At 38.7% G+C, this 26100-nt stretch overlaps 2 protein-coding genes across 7 annotated transcripts in view; one reads left to right on the top strand and one right to left on the bottom strand.

Moving 5' to 3' along the window:
- LOC136871824 (probable RNA-binding protein 18) overlaps positions 1-593 on the top strand; it is a 34999-nt gene extending 34406 nt beyond the window's left edge. The window contains exon 5 of the mRNA XM_067145442.2: positions 382-593. Coding sequence (XP_067001543.1) covers positions 382-589 — 208 coding nt within the window. The 3' untranslated portion in view covers positions 590-593. The remainder of the gene's footprint in view (positions 1-381) is intronic.
- Positions 594-601: 8 nt separating this feature from the next.
- Positions 602-26100, bottom strand: part of Polr1H (RNA polymerase I subunit RpI12) — a 68896-nt gene continuing 43397 nt past the window's right edge. For all 6 annotated transcript variants that reach the window (XM_068227221.1, XM_068227219.1, XM_067145443.2 and 3 more), the window contains one exon: positions 602-865. In XM_068227221.1, the coding sequence (XP_068083322.1) occupies positions 841-865 (25 nt within the window). In that variant the 3' untranslated portion in view covers positions 602-840. The remainder of the gene's footprint in view (positions 866-26100) is intronic.

Here is a 26100-nt window from a genome sequence, read left to right as displayed (position 1 = left end):
TTACTTACAGTATATTGACCTGTTGAGTTCCATTTCTGCTTCTGTGTTTGTCTTTTGTTTCTAGTCTTTTACCACCAGTATTCATATTTATCTTTTTTGTCTCTTCCTTATCCTATGTTTATCCAGCTTTCTTATCCTGCACTTTCATTGTCAAGATTGTCCTTCAATGAATTTTAAAAGTCCATCCTCATGATGAAGCTGGGAAGTAGAAATGAATTCATCAGGGTCTGAGAAGAAATGGATGTACCTGTCATTGTGTGTATGCTGGTGTTTATTACTATATATGGGTTGATTTGCACTAGTTACTTCCTTTCCATTAATTATTTAAATTTAAACTGGTGAATTGATTGCAACTGCTTTCTAATTCCAACTGTCTTTCAGTCGTCAGACAACTATTCAAGCCATAGAAGCCAAGTTGAAGCTAATGGAGCACAGCGCAGTTGGTGAATTTGAAGTTAATAATCCTCCTTCAGGAAGCTTGCATTCACAGGAGCGATCTTCGGTGCTACGACCTACAGTATCAAGACAGAAATTGAGAGGAAGACATGAATCAAGACCATACAAGAAAAGCAACAGTCACAAAAGATGATGCATGTGTGTGTGTGTTTTTTTTAATCAAACATTTATTTATTTTTTAACTGTACATAAGTTTACTTTTCTTAATTCTGTACATTTGTTTATAGCATGGACATGATATTATTGTACTTATAATGCATTTCTGTTTTGGAATCAGGCAAGTCTTTTATGCTATGCAGACCTTGAAAAAAAAAACTTACACAAAAAATCTCAATTATTTGGATCATATTTACAGTGTTGCCAATGTAGTGGGCATGTTTTGTCTCATGAATTCTCAGTCTCCTTGAACCTGTAAAAGAGAAATATAACATGCAGTTCCTCCTAATGTAACAATTCTTTCATAGTGTTTGTATCAGGAAGTTCAGATAGGCAATAAATACTCATAATAATAAGCGTTCAACTATGTCTAACATCATTTAACTTACATTAAAGTCACATCAAAACAATATATCTCATAGATATGATACTGTATAGGCTTTTGGGCTTATGCTGTGTCATAAAATAAGGTGAAATTCTTTACATTTCACAGAGAACTGTGCTCGGCGTCATCAGAAGAAAATCTCGACTGCCCACGAGAAAGGCATAAGCCCAAAACCCTATAGAGTATCATGTCTATAAGCATCAATGGCAATATATCTTGTAGTGTTATGGTGTACATCATCTTAATTTCAGAGCTTTCTTTACTTTTACACTTAATCCCTACCTTTTGTACATATCTTCCCCACCATTCTAAAGATAAAAAATAATCTCCTTTTGGAGGATTTTCTCCTGTCTACCTAAATACTCCCCAGACTATCTTCATTGTTTCATTCTTTTGACCCAACATCCAAACAGTCAGTAATCCAAGGGTGCCAGACCAGGGATGCAGGATTTCTTTCAGGATGTTTATAGCCTAACATAGAGGAAGCTGTCTGGAGACGAGCAATATTCATGGCTTGGCCATGTTACAGAAAATGAGCCAAAATATACTCCACTGTACAGTGGAACCTTGATTCTCCATTTTTTGGAGGGACCCTGGAAAGAAAACGTACAACAAGAGAAAACGGAACATCCGGGAACGAATGAACCATCAACAATTTGGCTAAACATCACAAAAATGAAATATGTTTACTTATAATCTTACAAACGCCCCTAAACCAAACCAAACCACAGCCCCAATGGGCCTTCCGCCTACCAAGCGATCGGTGCTCGTTCCGAAGGCCTGCAGATTACGAGGTGACGCACAGTCAGTGTGACGAATCCTCTCGGCCATTATCAGGGTGTCTACTGAAACTGGAAGTACTGGAATTTAATATAGGTACTGGAAATATTCTGGAATTTTGAACCATATACTGGAAAAATTATAAATATACTGGAACAAATATTATCATTCTTTATAATCTACCCTGGATATTTGCACTTCAAAAGTCCAGCTAAAAAGAACAATTGTTTAGGCTGTCATTAACTTAAAGTGATTTTATTGAAAAGCACTATGTACATAGTACAGTAGTAACAGTACAGTTATTAGAATAACAACTTGTGATTTTCTTTAATAACCCGGCATCGGTATGTGATGCCCTCATCGCTCTTGGTGTTGTAGACAGTCACTAACTTCCCCTTTTCTACTAATACTATTTTCAGTTTCCGTTCCCTTTCCCTTCATTCTTCTTTTTTTTTTTGTGTGCAATATTTCAAGTGTAATAACAATGTATGCATTATATTATATGCTATACTTCAAGTAGCCTATATTGTGCATATAATATAATTCATCCATTGTTTATTTGTTAACTTACTACTAAGCTCGATAGCTGCAGTCGCTTAAGTGCGACCAGTATTCAGGAGATAGTGGGTTCGAACCCCACTGTCGACAGTCCTGAAGATGGTTTTACGTGGTTTCCCATTTTTACACCAGGCAAATGCTGGGGCTGTACCTTAATTAAGGCCACAGCTACTGCCTTCCTGTCCTGTAGTCGCCATAAGACCTATCTGTGTCAGAGCAATATACAGCAACTTACAAAAAAACTTACTTACATTGGTGTTGCACATATTTTTCGGAGACGAGTAAAATGAGAGGAAAGATTTCTTTCAAAGATGACTGGTTGAACAGAACAATAAATTAAGATTGGAATTGACTTCAAAGAGTGGAAAGTGATAACTATAAAGGATATTGCTCTTTGTGTAGGACTAGTTTTAATATTAGCAACATGGGGGTTTCTGCAGTTCGATCTCATGCCAAAGACAAAAGGAACATCAAAAGAATAAGCGCTTCAAGTTCCTGCAAAAATCTGTTTCACATTGATACATGCCAAGAAAGCAGTTACAGATTCTGTTCCTGTGAATGCTGTTCCATCAATTACAAACTCTGTTCCAATGAAAGCTGAAATTTGTGAAGTGCTAACTTCAGTTGTTAATGATAAGCATATTTTGTGTTGTGCCTAGAAGCGCTCTTAACAATTTTATCATCAAGGATGAAGCTATTACTGCAGAAATTGTGGCATTTGTAGTGTGATCTTTTTAAAATCGTGTTTCCTGACAGCGGAATTGCGAAGAAGTTCAAGCTGCTCAAGAATAAACTTGGATACCTAGTTACATATGGACTGGGTCCATACTTCCAAAAAGAATTGACAAACTTGGTTAAAGAGTGTCCTTGCTTTTGTATTTCTTTTGACGAAAATCCACAGCCTTTTTCCAGTCATCTGACGGGGTCAAGGAATGGAATGAATGAAGCCCCCATCTAGTGGCGAGGAGAGGAACTGTGCCGGCTGCCGAAGCCTGTCACACTTCGCTTGGGCAATTATTAATGAATGACTGATGAAATGATAGTGGAGAGTGTTGCTGGAATGAAAGATGAGAGGGAAAACCGGAGTACCTGGAGAAAAACCTGTTCCACCTCTGCTTTGTCCAACACAAATCTACATGGAGTGACCAGGATTTGAACCACGGAACCCAGCGGTGAGAGGTCGGTGCGCTGCCGCCTGAGTTACGGAGCCTACTTGTACTTCTTTTGATGAAAGTTTAAATTCTGTCGCTCAGAAGGGTCGAATGGATGTGGCTGTTCAATTTTGGGATGGAAACTTAGTTCAAACAAAATATCTTGCATCCACATTTTCAGGTCATGCTACTGGTGAGGACCTTTTGATGACATTTTTGAAAATTTTAAAGAAGTACTTAGGTGACTCACCTTCAGATCCGGAGCTGTTGGACTCTCCTGTTCCTTGCATACTATTCATAGGGCATATAAAACGGCACACAACAATTCTGAATGGAACATTCACATATTTTTGCGCTCTGTATTATTTCACAAAGAATTCGATCATGCAATCGTGGAAATCGATTAGTCCAAAATCCTGATATAAGAATGTACTGGACCGAAGACCCTGTTTTTCATACTCCAATATTTTCTAAAACAATATCCTGAATACGCTTCCTTCATATTCTTTCATTTCTTCACTTCAGTGACAGTAATCATTATGCCGAAAGTACAGATAGGCTGTATAAAATTTGGAACCTGTGACACCAAATATCACACCCTATATATTTACTAGAGGTAAGCACAAAATATCACGTTTCTAATATTTATAGTTCAGGAGTAATGGTAAATTTTATTAAGTGATGCACGTTAAGAGGGCCGGTCATGAAAATTGCTAGTCCAGGCATTCAAGTGTCCCACTCAGAAGCAGGTACTGAACGTGTTAAGAACATCACAGATGAATTAAATAGGCAAAATATTCCTGTGGAAGGGTTCCAAGAAATGAGAAATTTAACAGAAGATCCCTTTGAATCTCAAGGTTATAGAGTGTACAATGGGAAGCCAGGCTAAAGGGTCATGAAACATTGCCCCCAATTTGGTACTGGATTTATAGTAAATTTGAAAAAAATAGATTTTTAATTGATTTTAAAACCATCCCACTGAGAATTGTAATTCTAACTTTACAAATAACAAACAAACTTGACACCATCATAAATGCTCATGCCCCTACCAATGAAAAAATTTCCTAACAGAAACTCTGCAAGAAGTTGATAATTTCAGGGATCTCCTTGATCAGACAATGAATAACATCAAGATCCTTATAGGGGACTTTAACGCTCAACTGGGTAAGGAAAAGAAGTATCGAGATGTAGTAGTAAAATGGGCTCCTCATAAATATACTAACAGAAATGACCAAAGACTCATAGAAAATTGCAGAACCCATGAACTAAACTCCAAATCTACCATATTTTAAAAGAAAACCACACAAACTTAAAACTTGGAAACATCCTGATTGGACAAAAGGATAATGGCAGCTAGACCACATATATATGGACAAATTCTTTCACAAGGAACTCCACAATGTCAAAGTTCTAATGGGAACAGACACTGGTTCAGATCATTACTTAAATAAAATCAAGATTAAATTTACTCCTTTAAGAAGAAAAAGACAAAGTAGAGCTGGAAAGAAAAGGACATACGACCCACATCAGTTAATCCAGAATGCCCAGTATCGGCAAAGAACAGGAACTACAAGATATCAGACAATTTAGATGACCTAATACCAATTCTTAAATAGAATGCACAAGATCTAGCTCCATTAAATCCAAAGAGAAGACATGCCTGGTGGACCTCTGATGGTGATAGAATGAATGAAGAAAGACATCAAGCTTGGTTGAAATTTCAAGCCCACAAAACAGAAAAAAATGCAATGAACCTCAAGAATGTCAGAAAGGATTCACTCAAACAATTAGGCTGCTCGTCCACTGGAAGCGATTACACGCGATTACGAGATGAGGCGACTACAGGCGATTACAGGCGATTTTGATCAAGCGACTACACGTGACTGGGGTCGTCCACTAGAGGCGACTACGCGCGGCTGTCAGTTGGCATCTGTACTCCGTACAGGTCTGTGTGTGTTTCCGTTTGTCAAGTTATTAAACGTATTAAATAGTCTGTGAGATGGATGATGATGATTTAGTTTACATTCTGGAGAGTCCCTACCTGACGAGGCGTCGGAGGAAAAATCGCAAAAGGAGACATCGGTGGTGGGTAAACCCAATACTAGCTAAAAGGAAGCCAATGGGAGAATTCCATCATCTGCACAATGATTTGGACAAAGACCCCCAGAAATTCTTTGATTATTATCGGATGCGTCCAGAAACGTTTCACTATATTTTGAATGCAATAGAGCTCAAAATAGCCAAAACGTCAAACTTCAGGGAGACAATAACACCTCAGGAACGTTTAACTGTGACTCTAAGGTAAGTGATATGAATAGTTATTAAAAGAGTGTTGATATTTATTTTTGCTTTTAAAAAAAAAAAATTATTAAAGAATGAAATATCGAATTAAGTATGCAATTTAATTTATCGGTGTAACCTACAAAAACGAGAGAAAAGCACACAATCTATAAGAAAAAAGTAAAAAGGGTTAAATAGAAATATGAAACCTTTAAATCTAATTTGAAAAGTCTCTGTAGTTTTCAATCATACTCTCTTTTTAGTTTGTTGTACCTCCACAACACATCATATCACTTTAAACACTTTAACACGAAGTCTGTTATGATGCACCGGAAAAGTTGCCAAACAATTGTCGTAAGCCCACATCTACAGAGCCGGATCCCGCTTGGAGAGTGTCGTTGGGTGAGCTTGTTTGGGGTATTGGTTCAATGGTCCAGGACGACGGGGATGGTGTGTATGTATGCGGAGACGGCGTGTGCAGAGAAGTGTTACGTAATTCATCCTCATCTATAAAAACTTGCTGGAGTTTATTTCTCACAGTGAGTTTGCGATTCTCAGGAACCTTCTTCATATATGGAAGGAGGCTTACCAAAAATTGGTAATAGCTGTCGTCCTTAACGGCTTTACTTTCAACAAGTAACTGTAATTTCGCTCTCTCTATTTCAAGGAACTTCTCGTCGTTGTCATCAAGTTTCTTATCATTCGTTTTCCTGCGCTTCCGCTGTTTGATGTTGGCTGTTGAAGGCCCCGGTTTTGGTTGTTCATCAGATAAGCTACGCTGCTCCGGATCAATTCCACTTGCGTTTGTTTCTTGTGAAGTAGGTGCTTGATCGTCTTCTTCTTCAAGAGACGGTGAAGCAAAATCGTCTACATCTTTGAGGGTGTCATTTTTCCCAGACGAAGCCACTTTTTGTGGAGATACAATGTTCCCTTTGAGATCTCTTTGTTCCAGTATATCGCGCAGGAACAACATTTGATTGAAGAACGGCCAAGAAGAGGAACGATCTCCCGGTGCTTCATCTCCAGACTTGTATGCCTTTCTGTACTCTCGCCGAAATGTATCACGGAGCCCCTTCCATTTCTTCTTTACCTCTGCCACTAAAACAAAGAGAAACAGGACCATTTTTGGTCAATGCGCTAATAAACAGATACATACAATTTTCATTCAATTCTTGATTACTTTCTATTATCGACATGTAATCACTGTTTTTATAGTAGAACAGGTTTAAATGGAATAGTGATGAGTAATGTTTTCATGGGAAGTACAACTGGGCAACCTCCGTCTATTTAAATGGACCATTTATTTATTTATTTATTTATTTATTTATTTATTTATTTATTTATTTATTTATTTATTTTTACTCGTTGATAACAAACAATATGCTTTTCCCATTCAGGGATTGTCATAAGAACAAGAACTACAAATACAAATAACTGCATTAATTCGTATGTTTTATCCTATGTATGTTAGTTATTTACTATTAATTATGTATACACTATATCAATTGTATAATAACTATGAATTTGTTATAGTTTCCATAAATTTAGGTAGCCTTATCTTAGTCTGGTTAGATGTAAGAGAAGGGTATGTGGCCTTAATTTTTACAGAAAAAATAAATTATTAATTATTAATGTTGTTATGTTTTTATATAAAGTATATTTACTTATTTATTTTTTGTTACAGGTACTTGGCAACAGGATCTTCATTCAAGACGTTGGGTTATTCATTTAGAATCTCAGATGTAACGGTGGGCAGAATAGTTCTAGAAACATGCAAGGTGATTTGGGAACAGTTAGTCGCTGCACATATGCCATTCCCCCCTACAGATGAACACCTGAAATCCACGGTGGAACGGTTTTGGAGTAAGTGGAAATTCCCGAATTGTGTTGGCTGCATCGATGGAAAACACGTCCGCATACGAAATTCAAATAATGCCGGCAGCATGTACAGAAATTACAAACAGTTCTCCATTGTGTTACAAGGCGTTGCTGGGCCCGATTACAAATTCATTACTATTGACGTGGGCGCATACGGTAAAGAGAGTGACGGTGGTATTTTTTCCAATTCCAAACTTTACGGAAGACTTGAAAGAGGTGAGCTACGCAATCAACAGCTTGCTCCACTTCCTGGAACGAATATTAAAGTTCCACATGTTCTTTTGGCGGATGAAGCGTATCCACTGAAAACGTACTTGATGAGACCATTTCCAGCATCACAACTAGGGCCATCACAAGGAGTTTTTAATAGACGTCTTTCCAAAGCACGACAAGTTATAGAGTGTGCATTTGGTATTCAGCACCAAGTGGCGAATACTGCAGAAATGTATTGAGGTTGAGCCCGATTTCGTCGATGCGATTGTTAAGTGTATATGCTTGCTGCATAATATTGTCATCGATAAAGAAGGTGAACAACAAGCTGTGACAGTATTACATCAACAGTTGCAATCGGAAACCAGTGGTGCACCCACCAGATTTGCTTCACTAGGCGAGAATAGAAGTGTTACCACTGCTTATGTGATCAGAGACAAATTTGTAGCATACTTTTGTGAACACGAACCGAATAACTGAAAATGTTTAGGTACGGTACTGTTACTACTTAAATTTGCTTTTTTCATTTCTTTTTCATTTTATATTACAACAGAAACTGCATATGTTCCCGTATTAAAATTATAAAAATAATATAAATAATGATAAAGTTATTTGTTTTATGTACCGCCAACTACATTTTTATGGTTTTTGGATACGCCGATGTACAGGAATTTGTCCTGCACGAGTTCTTTTACGTGCCAGTAAATCTACCGACACGAGGCTGACGTATTTGAGCACCTTGAAATCAGTGGCGGTTCGTGCATGAAGGGTTTTTGGGCGCCACTCCACCGCTTGTTCGAAAACACTTAACGTTATTTCACTCTGTAAATGATTACATTTTAAAATGTAGCTAGGCTTTTTTCCCCACGTCTTATATTAATTGTTGTTAGAGGTTCATTCCAAAACATTTTACAAAACAATGAATTCCATTATACTGACTATTTAATCTATTCACTTCTATAAAGAAGCTAAAATAAAGATTCAAAACATAACCGTAACGTGACGGCACTATTTGTAAGGTGGTCAAATTGTTAAATACGTGGTCATGCTTTGAAATTTGAGCAAGGAGATAGAAGTTAGGGAGTGCACTGTTTATTTGTTTTCATGAATGTTGTTATTATCAGTTGTGATTGTGATCAGTGAAACAGTGGAGTGCTATAATAGTCGGAATTGCATTAGCTGTTAGCCTGTTCATTACTGTGTGTTCATAAATGCCATTGTAGTGTACCTAATTAATTAAATAATGTAGTGAAAGCAGATTTATATTCAGCTGGTGTCATCGGATTATTGTTATTATTATTCATATAAAAGTATCGTGGTGTTGGTAAGTGAAAACTGGACCGATTGGGGAGGGAAAAGAGATGGCAACACAGCCCTGCCAGAGTAAAATGTCACGAAATACCACAGGAATGAGCCAGGATCGAACCTGTCCAGTTGGACTCAGAAGGCCAGCGCTCTACAGTCTGAGCTACTCAGTCCAGCATATTATATAAATTACATAAATTAAATAAATACCGGGCGAGTTAGCCGTGCGCGTAGAGGCGCGCGGCTGTGAGCTTGCATCCGGGAGATAGTAGTTTCGAATCCCACTATCGGCAGCCCTGAAAATGGTTTTCCGTGGTTTCCCATTTTCACACCAGGCAAATGCTGGGGCTGTACCTTAATTAAGGCCACGGCCGCTTCCTTCCAACTCCTAAGCCTTTCCTATCCCATCGTCGCTATAAGACCTATCTGTGTCGGTGCGACGTAAAGCCCCTAGCAAAAAAAATTAAATAAATAAATAAATAAATAATTGAATTAGAGTACTTACCATTATTAACGCCCACTTCCTCTGCAACATTCGACCATAGTTTGCGTTGTATATCTCGAGAATGATAGCGTTTATCTTTCATTTTCCATAGTGGTGTTCTTTCACAAACCGCACTTACCAACTTTTCACTATCTACATCCATGACAAATGCAGTAATGATAAAAATAATGTTGCATATGACGACGGCAGACAACCGGATGCTTGCAAGAACCGTGGAGTACAGGCGACTACACGCGGCAAATCCCATTCGAGTGGGATCCATCGCTTGTCGCCTGTTATCGCCTATAATCGCGTGAGTCGGCCGCTCGAGATCGCTTGCAGTGGACGCGGTTCCGTTACAATCTTCGCTTTGGGATCAGTCACGCTATTACGCACGTAGTCGCCTGATCTCGTAATCGCGCGTAGTCGCTTCCAGTGGACGAGCAGCCTTAGAAGAATTAAGAGAAAATATCAAAAAATTTAATAAACTCTATTGAGGAATATTCTTACAAAACCAATTCTAGACATTATTAGGAAGCCAACAATTGCAACAATACAACCCCACCACATTACTCTTGAAAAATAAAGATAGAAAAATACTGCATAACAATAGGGAAAATGCAGAATCATGGCAGAAGCAATTAACAAGCTATTGAACAATGATGAACCTCAAAAGCTCTTATTAATTGATACACATACTCCGATAAAAACGAAACCAGAAAATATAAACCCACCTACAGCAAAAGAAGTTGAAACATTGCTTAAGGAAATGAAGAACTACAAAGCGTGTGGCGAAGACCAGGTATTTGCAGAGATGTGAAAATATGCCAGCAGTGCAACTCAGATATCCCTCCATATGATATTACAGAAGATTTGGATATCAGAAAAATTCCCAGGTCAATGGACAACAGCTATAATTAATCCAATTTACAAGAAAGGTGAAAGAAGTAATACAGAGGTATTTCCATCCTTGACTGCACATATAAGATTTTCTCTAAGATACTATATAATCGGATTAAAGAACAACTTGATCAAGAGTTAGGTGAATACCAGGGAGGTTTCAGACCTTGGAGAAGCTGCTCTGAAGAAATAATAACTTTGATGCTAGTCCATGGCATCACATCACGATATTTTATGTCCTTCATTGGACCACTCTAGCCAACTTTATACAAAGAATTTTTTAGTTTCCTATCAGCCCAATACTTTTTCATTCTCTCTGATCTTATCCTTCTTTCTTCATCGGAAATCACCCTTCCTATTGTCTGTTTGTTGATTCTGATTTGCAGTCTGGTTTGTTTGTCTGTGAGTTTCTTGATTTTGTCGGTTTTGTTTCTTAGGGCTTCCACTGTAATTTGTAGTTCATCCATATCTTCCTTGATTTCTGTAATCCACTTAATGTTGCACTTACTACCTGAGACCCCTGTGACCAAAGGCCAACACGCTAACCATTTAGCCATGGAGCCGGACTATTTGTGCATTGTTAGTTGTTTTGAAGATGGTTTTGCTTGCATATGTTATTACTGGTTGAGTGACTGTTTTGTAATGTTTTAATTTTGTTGCTAATGACAGACCCTTTTTGTTGTAGGTATTCTTGGTGACATATTGTGCCATGCTGGCTTTTCATTGAGGTTATATGTTATGATTTCTCCCAGATATTTAAATTTATCTACAATTTTGATTTCTTGGTTTCCTATGGCAATTTTGTTTATGAGTGGTGGGTCAGTAAACATGATTACTGTCTTTTCAAAAGATATTCCAAGACCAATTTTCTGTGCTACTTCCTGTAGTGATATAACTTGTTGTCTGGTTTCCTGAATATTGTTGGACAAGAGAGGAGGGTCATCAGCAAAACCTAGGCAATTTAAACTTATGTTGTCTTTGGGTCTTCCAATTCGGATGTTCTTTGGGTTACTCTTGTACCATTCCCTCATTATATATTGCAAGGCACAGTTGAACAGCAATGGTGACAAGCAATCTCCTTGTCTTAAGCCTGTTTTTATGATGAATGGCTCAGAGAATTCCCCTCTGAACTTGACTTTTGATTTAGTGTTGGTTAAGGTGAATTCAATCAATTTGATTAATTTTGGATGGAGCCCGAAATTTCTTAATATTTTCAATATTGAAGGTCTACGGATACAGTCGTAAGCTTTTTTAAAGTCCATGAAGGTTAATGCAAGAGGTTTGTTTTGCTTCTTGTAATATACTATGGCTAATTTTAAAGTGATGATTTGTTCTGCACAGCTTCTCCAAGGTCTGAAGCTTCCTTGGTATTCACCTAATTCGTCCTCTAGTTGCTCTCTGATCCTCCTGTATAGGATTCTGGAGAAAATCTAGTATGTGCAGTCTAAGAGAGAGATACCTCTGTAATTATCTGGATTGCTTTTATCTCCTTTTTTGTGGAGTGGGTGGATTATGGCTGTGGTCCAATGTTTGGGGAACTTTTCTGTTATCCAGATTTTTGTTAGGGCCATGTGTAAGGATGTTCGAAATGTACCACTGGCATATCTCCACATTTCTGTGAAAACTTGGTCTTCTCCACATGCGTTATCATTTTTCAACTCTTTGAGTGCTGTTTCCACCTCTTGGATTGTTGGGGGGTTTATGAGTTCAGGCGGGGTTTTGATGGGCGTGTCTGTATTAATTGCTAAAAGTTCCTGGGGTTCTTCAGAATTCAAAAGTTTAATGAATGCTTTTGCCATGATTTCGGCATTTTCCTTGTCATTATGTGTCGTTTTTCCATCCTCATTTTTCAGCATTAATGTGGGAGGGGAAAATTTTTGTACTTGTCTTCCAAACATTTTGTAAAAGTCTCTGGAATTGGTTTTGTGGTAGTTTTCTTCTATTGAATTGATTAGATCTTTCTGTGATTGTCTCTTGGTTTGCCTGATAATTTGTGTGAAATTTTTCCTGATATTTCTAAGGTTGGTTGCACTTTCTTCTGTTTTGTGTGTTTGAAATTTTAACCATGCCTGATGTATTTCTTCATGAATTTTGTCACATTCTGAGGTCCACCAGGCATGTCTTTTACATGTGTTCAATGGGGCTAAATTTTCAGCTTGTTGCATGAGAATTGGAACCAGTTCTTCTAAGTTATCTGTCAGTCTTATGTTCTGTGTGACTTCTCTATATTTATCATTCCTAATTAACTGTCCGACTCGTTGGCTGAATCGTCAGCGTACTGGCCTTCGGTTCAGAGGGTCCCGGGTTCGATTCCCGGCCGGGTCGGGGATTTTAACCTTCATTGGTTAATTCCAATGGCCCGGGGGCTGGGTGTTTGTGCTGTCCCCAACATCCCTGCAACTCACACACCACACATAACACTATCCTCCACCACAATAACACGCAGTTACCTACACATGGCAGATGCTGCCCACCCTCATCGGAGGGTCTGCCTTACAAGGGCTGCACTTGGCTAGAAATAGCCACACGAAATTAAGTAATTCCTAATTAACTGGTGACTATAAAAAAGCTTTTGATTGTGTCAGGCACAATAAGCTGATAGAGATTCTGAGACCAACAGGTAGTGACTCCAGTGACTTATGTATAATCAGTAACTTGTACTGGAATCAGTTTGCAAATGTCAAAACTGATCAAGGAACTTCAGAAACTGCTTCGATCAGGAAGGGCGTCCGCCAGGGTTGTGTACTGTCACCTCTGTTGTTTAACATTTACTCAGAGGCAATCTTTAAAGAAACACTGAAAGACTATGGTGGGATCAAAATTAACGGGAAAATCATCAACAACATCAGATATGCAGATGATACTGTTGTCATAGCTGATGACATGCCTGCCCTTCAGTGCATGATAAACTCCTTAGTTCAGCACAGTGAAGAGTTTGGATTATATGTTAACCCCTCAAAAACGAAACTGATGGTGTTCTCTAAGAAGACAGTTCGGACAAATCTCACAATAAAAGATAAAATAGTTGAGCAAGTGTCTTCTCTCAAATATCTGGGTACCATCTTGGATGACCAATGTAACTCCAAACGGGAGATAATATCTAGAATTGAGCAGGCCAGGAAACAATCCATTACCATGAAGAAATTCTTTGTAAGGTCAGATCTCAAGTCTCCAAGTACGAATTCGTATGATCCGCTGCTATATATTTTCTGTTCTCCTATATGGATGTGAAAGCTGGACGCTGGATCCAATCACAGAGAAACGTATTGATGCCTTCGAAATGTTCCTGTATCGCCCTCTTTTGCGGATATCCTGGGTAATGAAAATCTCAAATGCCGAGGTCCTTCGCTGGATGGAAAAGCAAAAAGAACTACTGCTCACCATAAAACAGAGAAAAACACAATATCTAGGACATATTAGGACATATCATGAGAGGTCTGAGGTATCAATTATTACAGCTTATTATCGAAGGGAAGATACAGGGGAAGAGATCTGTTGGGAGAAGAAGAAATTCATGACTGAAAGACCTTCGAAGATGGCACTGCTGTACTTCAGAAATGGCATTCCATTCTGCGCTGTCAAGATCAGAGCTAGTTACGTGGATTGCCAACCTCCGCTCGGAGATGGCGTCTGAAGAAGAAGAAGAAGAAGAAGAATTAACTGGTGTGGATCAAAGTTCCTCTTTTGTTTATTGCGTTTTGGTTTCTTTTTTAGTGGTGTGTACTTAAGTTTTATTTTGACTATGTAATGATCTTAACCTATATCTACTCCTCTTAATACTATAACATTGTAGATTTCTCTGTGGAAGGTTTTGTCCATACACACGTGATCTAGCTGCCTTCCCAGAGTTCAACAAGTCTTTGATCATTCTTATTTGTATGTTTATGTGGAGCCCATTTCCCAATGATATCTCGGTATTTCTTTTCTCTTCTGAGTTGGGCATTGAAGTCCCCTAACAGGATCTTAACGTTGTTAATATTTATTTGGTTTACAGTTTGGACAAGGAGATCCCAAAACTTTTCCACTCCTTTCCTAGTCTTTGTTAGAAAATTCTTTTCATTAGTAGGAGCATGGGCATTTATGATGGTATAAATTTTGTTGGATACTTTTAAACTCAAAGTTGCAATTCTAGGTGAGATGGCTTGAAAATCAATTATCGAATCTATTATTTTCACACTGACTATAAACCCAGTTCCAAATTGGGGGCATTGTTTCATAACCCTTAGTCCAGGTTTCCCATTGTAAATTCTGTAGCCTTGAGATTCGAATGGTTCTTCTGTAGTATTTCTCATCTCCTGGAGTCCTGCTACTAAAATTTTCTGTTTATCTAATTCGTCTGTCAAGTTCTTTAGTTTTCCTGCTTTAAGTAGAGAATTAATATTATAAGTTGCAATGTAGTTGATCTGATCTTGTTTGATCCTGTTCTTATATGCTGGCATAGGAATGGGTGATTGCCAACGCTCTGACTCGTTGATGTCTTCAAGGTGGCTACCCACCGAATCCGATGTAGCCTTCTCCTGCTTTCTTGGACAGGAAGGTGGAATTTTTTTCCTAAAAGACCTTTCCATGGTTGACTTTTGAAGGTAGTTAACCTTGGGTGGAGCAAGCTCTGATTTACAACTACGGTTGTTAACCGCAGAGGGACAACCCTAGATGTTCAGGGTTCTGGGTTGGCATTTCCTCCTAACCCAATGAGGTATGGTTTTCTCGCCAATACTCGGGTGGCTGATTGCAGTGGTTTCCCACTGGGCGATGGGGTCGCCACGTCCCTATGCTCAGTCCATGGCATATTACAGAAAATGGAACAAACCCCTTTCAATAACATTTATAGATTTCAAGAAAGCTTACGACTCCATCCACAGACCATCATTATTAAACATTTTAAGACATTTCGGACTTCACTCAAAGCTAATCAAAAATATTGAATTTACTCTAACTAATACAATTTCTAAAATTAAGTTCACAAGAGAACTTTCTGAACCACTCTTGGTAACAACTGGTTTAAGACAGAGTGTGCACTACAGTATGTTATGAGGGAATCTGAATGGTACAAAAACAACTCGAAAAATATAAAAATTGGAACCCAGAAGGATAACATACATTTGAACTGTCCAGGATTTGCTGATGATCTAGCTCTTCTGGCCAATGATATTCAGGAAACAAAACAACAAATAAATCTGTACAGGAAATACCTCAAAATATTGGTTTGAAAATTTCATTTGAAAAAGCAGAAATTATGCTAACTCAGCTGGGAGACCAAGAAATAAAAATTGTAGAAAATTTAAATATTTAGGTGAAATAATCACATATAACCTGAACAAAAAACCAGCATGGTGAAATAGAATAGATAAACTGGTTACAGCACAGCATGTTACCGAGAATACATATAATAAAAAGTGTCTTTCAATAACAACCAAATTGAAACACTACAAAACAACCACCCAGCCACAAATTACATATGCGTGTGAAACATTATTCAGAACAACAAAAACAGTTGCAATAGATAGATAGATCACAGAACTTAAAGAAGACATGAGAGAATTGCATATTGCAATAGAAGATTTAAAATACAAAACAAATACACTCAACATATTGAAAGATAAACACACTAGACTACAGACAAAAATCAACAAGCAGAGAATAGGAAGAGTGATTCCAGAATCAGAAAGAAAATTACATTCAGAAAGGATGAAACAGTATTGGGCTGACAAAAAGAAGAAAAATCTCCAAAAATCTGACTAAGTAGTACTACTGTATGTTGGTTAAAAAATTAAAATAAATAAATATTTTTTTCTGTGATGCATATAAAAGTGATTGATTTAATATATACGTCTTTCTTGTGACTTATTATCTAGAACAAGCTTTTATTTATAATAAGCCTAGTACAGAATCTATTCAAGAACGGTGTACTTCCACAATGTGTGGTATATAATACTCTTTCTTTGGCTGTATTTATTGGATGTAAGTGTTAACGAAGTGATCCAAACAGCCAAAAGTGCATTGTCACTTATAAGCAGTGATGTTAAATAAGACTTTTCAAGTATATTTTGTGTGTGTATGTAATACAGCATTGTAAATTGAAAACAAACAGTTATATAGTATGAAGCTATAAATAAGGTTTTTTTTCATTTATATAAAACTGGCAATTTGTCAGCTTTTTTTCTTGTAATTGTTTTAATAGTCTTACAAACAATTTTGTATTCACTAGGATTGTAACTTTTTTCCAAAGCAAGAGCTGTATAAATTGGAGTGGAGGGCTGTGAGGGAAGTAGGGAGGCTCTGTAAGAAATGTTAAAAAATTGTTTGTATTTAAAAATCAAGGCTGAGTTAGCTAAAAACAAAAAAATGCATTTGTTGGCAAAAAATTACAAACCTGAAATCATCAAGAGTATAATTCTTCCTAAAGAACTTCAAAAAATTCATAGCATTAGGTACTGGAAGTTGTACTGAATATACTGGAAATATACTGGAATTTTGAAAATGGAACTCAGTAGACACCCTGATTATTCCTGGCTTTCTAGACCGGGGCCGCCATCTCATGATAAGATAGCTTCTCAATTAAAGGTAATCACATAGGCTGAGTGGACTTGGAACCAGCCGTCATATCCAGGTAAAAATGCCTGACCTGGCCGGGAATCGAACCCGGGCCCTCCTGGTGAGAGGAAGGCAAGTTAGACCACAGGGTCATCTTCAAACATTAATTACCGGTACGCGACTTAAAAATCTCGAAACTTTACATTCAGTTTTTACTTTACTTAAGCCGGTCCTCTTGTACCATGAGGTGTCGAGGATACGAGAGATCTCCATCTACTCCTATCTCCGGTAATGGCAACGGCCTCTTGTACAGAGAGTCCCCTCTCCTGCAGTGCTTCTCTAATCCCCTCCTCCCATGTCTTCCGTGGTCTTCCTCGAGCCTTCCTTCCTTCCACTCTCACCTCCCTCATTAACCTCGGCAAGCGGTCTGTCGACATTCGGTGGACATGGCCAAACCATCTCAATTGATATTCTTGGATGGTTTTCTCCAGTGGCTTCATATTCAATACTTTCCGGATGGCTGTATTCCTGATCCTGTCTCTCCTGGTTTTGTTCTCTACTTTCCAGAGGTACCTCATCTCTGCCGCCTGGATTCTGCTCTTGGTTCTTTCTGTTAGCACCCAGGATTCGCAGCCTTAGGTCAATGTGGGAATAAAGGTGGATTTGTAAACGGCTAATTTTGTGCCGTTTGAGATCTCCTTCTTGTTGAGGAAGTTTGTTCGGATGGCATTAAATAAGTGCCCTGCTGTTCCTATTCTTTCTGTTATTTCCTCCTCCATCTTCCTGTCTGAGCTGATGATTGAGCCAAGATACTTGAACTTGGTGACTTGCTCTAATGGTTTACTATCGACCATGATACAGTGTCTCTCCTCATTTCTGCTGATAACCATAGTCTGTGTCTTGTCCACATTCACCTCCATACCTTTTTCCTTAAGCTCTTCCACCCATACATTGATGTTGTGCTGCAGGTTTTGTTCACTGGAGGCAACAACAATCAGGTCATCAGCAAATGCCAGGTCAGAAAATCGTACTGGCCGCATGAGATAATTACCGACCGTCAATTTCTTGATTCTCTCATGACACAGCTTTATAATATGGTCGAGGTATACGATGAAAAGAAGAGGGCTAAGACTGCAACCCTGCCGGACTCCTTGTCTTGTAATGAACTCTGCTGACCTCACATTTCCTGTCCGCACGTAATTCCGACAGTTCTTATACAGACTCATGATTGAACTGCAAAGTGACTTGCTAATCAAATGCCTGTTTCAGGTCAATAAAGGCAGCATGAAGGGTCTTGTTCTTCTCCAGTAGCTTTGCACTGGCCATCCTAACAGTAAATATGAGATCTTGCGTGCTTCTATTTGGGTGGAAGCCACACTGGGCTTCTTCAAGTTTAGCCTCTACCTCCTTTCTTAATCTAGTCTCCAGGATCTTTGAGAAGACCTTCCCAGGCTCTGATAACAAGGATATGCCACGGTGATTACTGCACTCTCGATTGTCTCCTTTCTTGAAGATGGGGATGATGACTGCTACCTCCCAATCTCTACGTACCTTTTTTGTTCTCCAGGCCTCCACCATTATCTTGAATAGAAAGTTTTCTGCTTTCTTTCCCAAGTTCTTAATCATTTCTGAGGCGATTCCATCATGTCCTTGGGCCTTCCCATTCTTGAATTGTTTAATAGCCAACTGCATTTCATTTATCCTTAAGTCCTCTCCTTCTTCTTGTACTCCTTCTCCCCCCGTCTCCTCTCTTTCCTCACTTGACCATGGGCTGTCTTCATTCTCATTTCCATTCAGTAAATCATTAAAAAATTCTTTCCATCTCTCCATTATTTCTTTCTCTTCTGTTAAGATTTTCCCTTCCTTATCTTTTATAAACTTTAGAGGGCATTGTTTCTCCTTTCTCATGTTTTTCAGTGTTCTATAGAACAGCTTCTGGTTCTCTTTATAATTTTTCTCCATTCTTTGGCCGAATTCTTCCCAAGACTGTCTTTTTGCTGTTTTCACTAGGTCTTTAACCTTTCTTCTTTGTTCCTTATACATCTCATGGTCCTCAGCATCCTTGCTTCTTAAGTATTTCTTCCATATTTCCTTTTTCTTTCTTACTTCTTCCTTGATATCATCATTCCACCAGCTTGTTCTTTTCTTGTACTCCCCCACCTTTGTTGTTCCACATACTTTACTTGCCACTTCTAATAGTATCTTCTTGAATATGTTCCACTTTCCCTCCAGGTCCATTTCCTCGATCCTCTCCTCTATCCTCTGACACTCCTCCTCCACTTCCTGTGTGAACTGCTCCTGTACCTCCCTGTTCTCTCTTAACTTGTACACCTTAATCTTTTCTTGCTTCTTGTTCTTAGGTTGTTTCCTCTTTACCTTTGCTGTTGTTTCCATTGTTGTTATCAAGAGAAAATGGTCACTTCCTATTTTGTAGCCACGGTATACTCGACAATCTGTCACCTTCTGGAGGTGATCTCTCTTCACTAACACATAATCTATGATGGAGCGCTCATCTCGGCTGGGTTCCTCCCTCGTGTACATATGTATCATCTTATGCGGAACATGGTGTTCACTGCGACGAGATTATTGGCAATGCAGAAATCAACAATCCTCTCACCATTGTTGTTAACCACAGGCTCACCATGCCGGCCAACAGCTCCGCCACTTCCCTCTGACTGGTTTCCGACTCTGCCATTGAGATCTCCTAATACAATGATGTCCCCTCGAGTGTCATCCACCACATTCTGGAGCTTTTCGTGGAACCTATCCTTCTCCTCTTTTCTTACATCGTCGTTCACTCCGTAAACCACAATAAATGTCATCAGCTCCATCTCTGGATCTAATCGTATGCGGACCGTTAGAATTCTATCCGTGTGGAATTTCCATTCTTGAATCTTGTTTCTGAAGTTCTTGTGGATCAGTAGTGCTACTCCTGATTTGGCCCTTAGTCTGATGCTAACTCCACTATAAATGAGTACATGATCGTTCACCATTGTATCCACTCCTTGACCTTTCCTTTTTGTCTCTGTCAGTGCCAGCACTACAAGTCTTGCTCTCTCGAATTCCGCCACTAATTCATTCTCCTTTCCAGCTAATCCTCTTATATTCCATGTTCCAAATCTCATAATCCTTTTCCCTCGCCATGTTGCCATCGGGTTCAGCAGTCCGGTGTATCTCTCGTTTTGACTTTTCATGGAAGTTATTTCGGGCTTGTGAGATATGGGCCCACAGTGTCTATAGGGCAGTGAGGGGGCTGCCCTCTTTTGGCCTCTGCCCCTGCCATGCTGCGACTTCAGGACTGATGGTGTTCTCATTCCCTACTCCCTGAGACAAAGATTTTCTTCCTTCAGGACCTACAGCTGAAGGTCTGTCATTTAGTCTGGCCCCTCACCCTCGACCTTACCGGCAAGGGTGACCCTGCCAGGAGCCGAAGCTCCCGCCGGCATCGCTCTCGCGATCACTGAGGCACGCAAGCCTCCCCACCACGTCAAGGTACCAGACCATGGGGGAGGTACATTCAGTTTTACCAGGGAAAATTTGTCAGTTTTCTCTGAAAACTTCTTTTATTTCAGCAACTTTGATCAGCCAAACAACAATCGACCACATGTAGTTTTTAATTCTCTTATCTAAAAAAATGAAGCACATTAGATACAAAAGCACCCAAAATTATGGCAAAATCCTTTTTTGTTTTTATCTTCCATTGTAATTTGGTCACCGCTATACTGTTCATATTTAAAGTTAAAAATTTCATTGTTCCGTATTGAAGAATATTATAGTTAAAATTGAAATAATTGATAAAGAGATTCAACCTATTCAATACAAAAGAATAAGAAATGTAGTGAATTACATTCTTATTTAATAATAAGTAGAAGTGGTACCGGTTTCGACCCTAGTCCAGGTCATCATCAGCCGATTAAAACATGAAAAACACTGCATAGGAAAAGGAGATAATAGATCAGTAGAAGAGGCAATAAAATGTAAGTCACTTAAAAGAAAACAGTGCGTAATTTTCTGAGCGGCAGTATGGCACACGCAGTGTTAGGCAAAATCTTATAATGCTTATGAATAGCAGAGAACGGTTAAATGAGCTAGTTTTTAAACACTGTCAGGCACAAAGTCATATCATAATCAAACACATACGAAGATCCATAATCGTGCAGGAGTTGAAGATTAGTAGATCTGTTAAAGTGACTTGCCAGCTCCTGGTGATCAGCGCGATATATTTAACATCAGGCACTGTGGTTTCAAACGCCAAAGTAAAATGGAGAATAGCTTGATGATCCAGTAATTTTCTTCAGTTGCAGGAAAGAAAGTATATAGATAAATATAATTCAATATAATTGAATAAGTAATTGTGCTCCTATAGAATTCAACTCTTGCACGATTATGGATCTTCTATACTGTTCGTAGTCAGTTTATGGAAATCTTGTACCGTGTAAATTAGGCCTACATCGACTTTTAAAGGTTATGTTGAACCGTTTGAACTCGAGAATATGGTTCAAATGTAAGTATCGATTCTTAAGTTCTCGAATGCATTATATTAAATTCTGCCCATCACCAATCACAATCAAACTGGAAAGAGAACAAATATCATTAACACTTCCAGAATTATGGTTATTGATGACCTTGAGCTCAGCTGGAAAGCACGCTCGCTATACAAATCGGTATGAGTGCAAGCTATCTTATGGTGAGATGTAACGTGCGCAAATAAAACAACTGCGGTTTTTATAACATTTATAACATTTTAACACAAACATGTGAAATTCTCAGTCTTTTATCCCTTTCAGACCTGAAAGAAAACTGGCGGTGTGAATTTTTGTTTGTATGTCAAAAACTGACTAAAATGCACCTAAATACATATATTTTTAGTTTATTCTACAAAATAAATATTAACATCTGAGAAAAAGCACCCACACAATTGTGCATGTCAGGACTTAGTTCACTACTTACAAAAAAAATTACCTCAATGCATGTGAATATACATACATATGTACATGATCAAATGTTCTATTTTACAGTGGGGAATAATTTAAAACAATTAAATCTTCATTCAAACACAAGTAAATATTACATTTTCTACACCGAGGATGAGTTTTGCTTTTACTGCCCTTTTGGCAGCAGCACCTTGTCATTGGATCTGAAAGAAAACTGGAGGTGTGTATTTTCGTTTGTACGTCAAAAACTTACTAAAATGCTCTCAAATACATGTTTTTATAGTTTATTTTACAAAATGAAATCTTTCAGCTAAAAAACAGAACCCACACAATTGTGCCTGTCAATTCACTACTTACAAAAAAAAAAATGAGCTCAGTACAAGTGAATATACACATGTACATGATTAAATGTTCTATTTTACAGTGTGGAACAATGTATTTTAAACAATTAAAATCTTATACATTAAATTTCTCACGTAGAGTACGAGTTCTTTCACAGTCCTTTTGGTGGCAGCACCCAGCACTCTTGCATGCATTGCCTGTAGGAAAACCTAGCCGGCACACTTGTGCATATCAACATTCAAAACCTCATGGTATTACGTACGATGTTGTAAGTTCACAATTTACGTTTGCTAAACAATTTGCATACTTCATTGATTATATTCTGATATTCAGTAGAGCTTCTAGATTAATATGAATGCAAAAAATAAATACTTATTTTAGGCATTACTGCTTCCCGCCATCTTGCCGATGAACTGTATTTTTAAACTCTTCTTCCTGCCCCCTGGTGGTCAAGCGCTAAATAAAAACAACTGAAGTACATGCTACGTGTCCCGCAAAAGCACTGCAGTCCGGTCTAGTGCCAAGAAAACATCAAATAAGCTCAACATAAATAAAATACCAACCCGCACAATTGTGCGTACACAGTCTGAAAGGGATATTATAGGAACAAAACAGTAATAGGCAATCCCAAAACCTCCCATGGCTTTACTTATGTAAGGTGCACCATCTGTTGTGGTCTCGATAACATTCTTATTATTATTCTTATAATTCTTATTTTAATGTTCATAATCCCAAAACCTCCCATGGCTTTATGTATGTAAGGTGCAACATCTGTTGTTGTCTTGATAACATAACCGTACACGACAATATTAAAATACTAAATGTGTGTTACTTAAGAATGAGCAGTTTCGATTCCTGCCTGAAAGCCCAGTGATTATACAGTGCCCTGAGGGAAGTGCCGAAAACCTGTTTGGCGATACACTCGAGAAAAAGTAAAAAAATAAACATCTTAGGACATAATGTAGACGTTTTACAAGTACCTACGAACATTTGACGTACCGTCTTCAAGAAGAGCTGTCGAAATGCACTCTGCCTCCTTCCAATTGTTGTGGCCACTCTCTACTTTATAATTTCTGAGGATACCACCTGAATGCGATGCTAAGATGTTCTCTTATGCAAGTTCACCGCCGATTGTTTTTCAAGTACAGTACTTCCTCAAATTACTGCAATGACAAGACATTAACACCAAGATTCATAAGCATGCTGTAGACGTCCTTTCGTGAGATACAGTTTCTTGAAAAACGTGTGATCGAGGATTTAGCATTGATGGGACTGAAATTTCAGGACGGTTGATCCGGGAAATCATTTCTTCGAGGAACGGTTAATGTGGAATTTTTACAACGTGACTTAATTAGCATGCCCGCGGGACCATGAAATTTGAACGAATAATACGGCAAAACATAGTTTCCGGGAACGTATAATCGAAGTTCTACTGTATCCCTAGCGACCATCCCAACTGACGACACTAGGCATGTGCTTGTAATTCAACAAGAACACACCGAGCGAATCGGTCACAGGATTAGGGTGGCGCAGCTGCGAGCTTGCACTCAGGAGAACGTGGGTTAAAATCCCACCATCAACAGCCCTGAAGTTGGTTGTACCTTAATTAAGGCCATGGTCGTTACCTTTCCAATCCTAAAGTTTTTTAAGGTTCAACCTTTTCAATACAGAAACAAAAATGGAGTTTATATCTTTAAATTTCCAATCCTAGCTCTTTCCCATCCCTCCGTTGCCGAAAACCTTTGATGTGTCAGTGTGAAGTTAAACAAGTAGCCAAAAAAAAAACCACATAAGAGAATTGTTTGGAAGTTTGACATAGTGTACTTTTACAATATTGTTAATTTTAAAGGTTGAAATATTTTTATGTGTTCTGTATTACAATAAAAAAATTAGCTGGAAAGTGAGAATATAACAGTACTTTCACTAATGAAAAGTCTGCAGGCTTGATCTAATGTACTGTGTGGATCAATGGTAGAGTGTCGACATTATGATCCCGTGACCATGGGTTCAAACACACCAGAGGTAGTGGATTTTTGAACGGTGGAAGGAAACCCTTAGAGTATGATATCAGCATGTAAAAAATCTTCAGTGATACATATGGAAAATTGGCATACACCCTACCTATATGGCAGGGAATAAAAATGTTTGAACATGGCAGCCAAGACTACAATTATTATTATTATTATTATTATTATTATTATTATTATTATTATTATTATTGGATTGTTGGAGATGAAAGGACGCATGAACTTCGCAGCTACAAAATACCTCAAGAAAGTGGGTTTATATTGTGAAGGCACTCACCGAAACAAGCTTGTATGGTTATTTTAAGCCCCATTGCATGGTAGATGTGTTTGTTTACAACTGGAACGACAGAATATTGAGTGAAATATTGAAAAGTTTGCGGTGAAATAATCCTGTTGTGAGCAGCCATCTTGCCAAAGATCAAAATCACGTAGAAGGTACACTGCGGTAGATAGACGATCGCTTTATAGTGTAAGCGCTCCCAGCCACCTACTCACAACTTCATCTCCTTGACTCGAGACACGGCCAGCTATACTCTCACATTGGCATGATGGCAGAAGCAGACATTCTGTGTGATACAGTGCAGCTCCCTGGTGTATCAAGGGAAAGTATCCACAATGGCCAAAATGGTAGGAGTATTGACCTAAATCTGATTGATGATATCAGTCGGCAGATAATGGATAATCAATACAAAGAAGAGGTGCATCTTGAGACTGCAAGATCACTGTTAAAGAACATAATGGCTATTCCTCTCAAAAATCTCAAAACGGAAATAAAGAATGGCCTCATGAAGCTGGCAGAAGCTTTAGAGGCTGGAGCAGCATGCAGGATGTCATGGAAGAAATCTGCAGAAGAACAAAAGCAGAGACCAATTACCATGGAGAATAAGGAATTGTCCAACACATCACCAGTGACAAATGACTCGGAGGAGGAAGATCAAGGAAAATGGGAGACGTTTCTGTCAAAGAAGAAGAGAAAGAAGAAGAGTGAGGATAGGAAGCACGAAGATATTCCAACGAAACAGGCCAGTAATGATCTTGAAACTACAGTGCTTAGCGAAAGTGGGAAACAACCTCATTCGAAATCTAGGAGTCGTACAGAAGCCGTAATCATCAAACCGATGAACGGTAAGACTTTCGCTGATGTTTTGAAGGATATCAGGAACAGGGTGAAGCCGGAAGACAGTGGAGCAGGCATTCGATCCATCCGTAAAACAAGAGCTGGAGCTGTCCTTATTAAATTCAACAAAACAACTAAGATTGAAAATAGGGAGGTATTCAGTAATTCTCTGAGAGATGCCCTCCGACGTGATGGCGATGTAAAGGCGTTAATCCCCCGAACTACACTGGAGATTCGAGACATGGATGGCGTCACTACCGCCGCAGCGTGGAGGAAGCTGTAAGACGAGATTCCGGAAATCCCCATGGAGAACTTAAAATATCGATCTCGAAACCAAACAGCTGGGGACAGAAACTTGCCATCTTCGAAACCAAAGACGAGGACGCTCAGAAATTACTGGAAGCAGGAAGAATTAAGATAGGATGGCTATACTCAGAGTAGGAGCTAGAACCATGTTACCTCGCTGCTTCCGATGCCTATCATATGGTCACCTGGCAAGAAACTGCACAGGCCCCGACAGAAGTAAGCTCTGTTTTAAGTGTGGAGAATCTGGCCACAAGGCAGTAGACTGTAAAAAGAACAATCCACGATGTATGCTTTGTA

This window comes from Anabrus simplex, chromosome 4 (genome assembly GCF_040414725.1).
Source record: "Anabrus simplex isolate iqAnaSimp1 chromosome 4, ASM4041472v1, whole genome shotgun sequence".
In the NCBI taxonomy this organism is placed as follows: domain Eukaryota; kingdom Metazoa; phylum Arthropoda; class Insecta; order Orthoptera; family Tettigoniidae; genus Anabrus; species Anabrus simplex.
The sequence above is the reverse complement of the archived record's forward strand: the minus strand, read 5'-3'. Positions and strand labels throughout refer to the sequence as shown.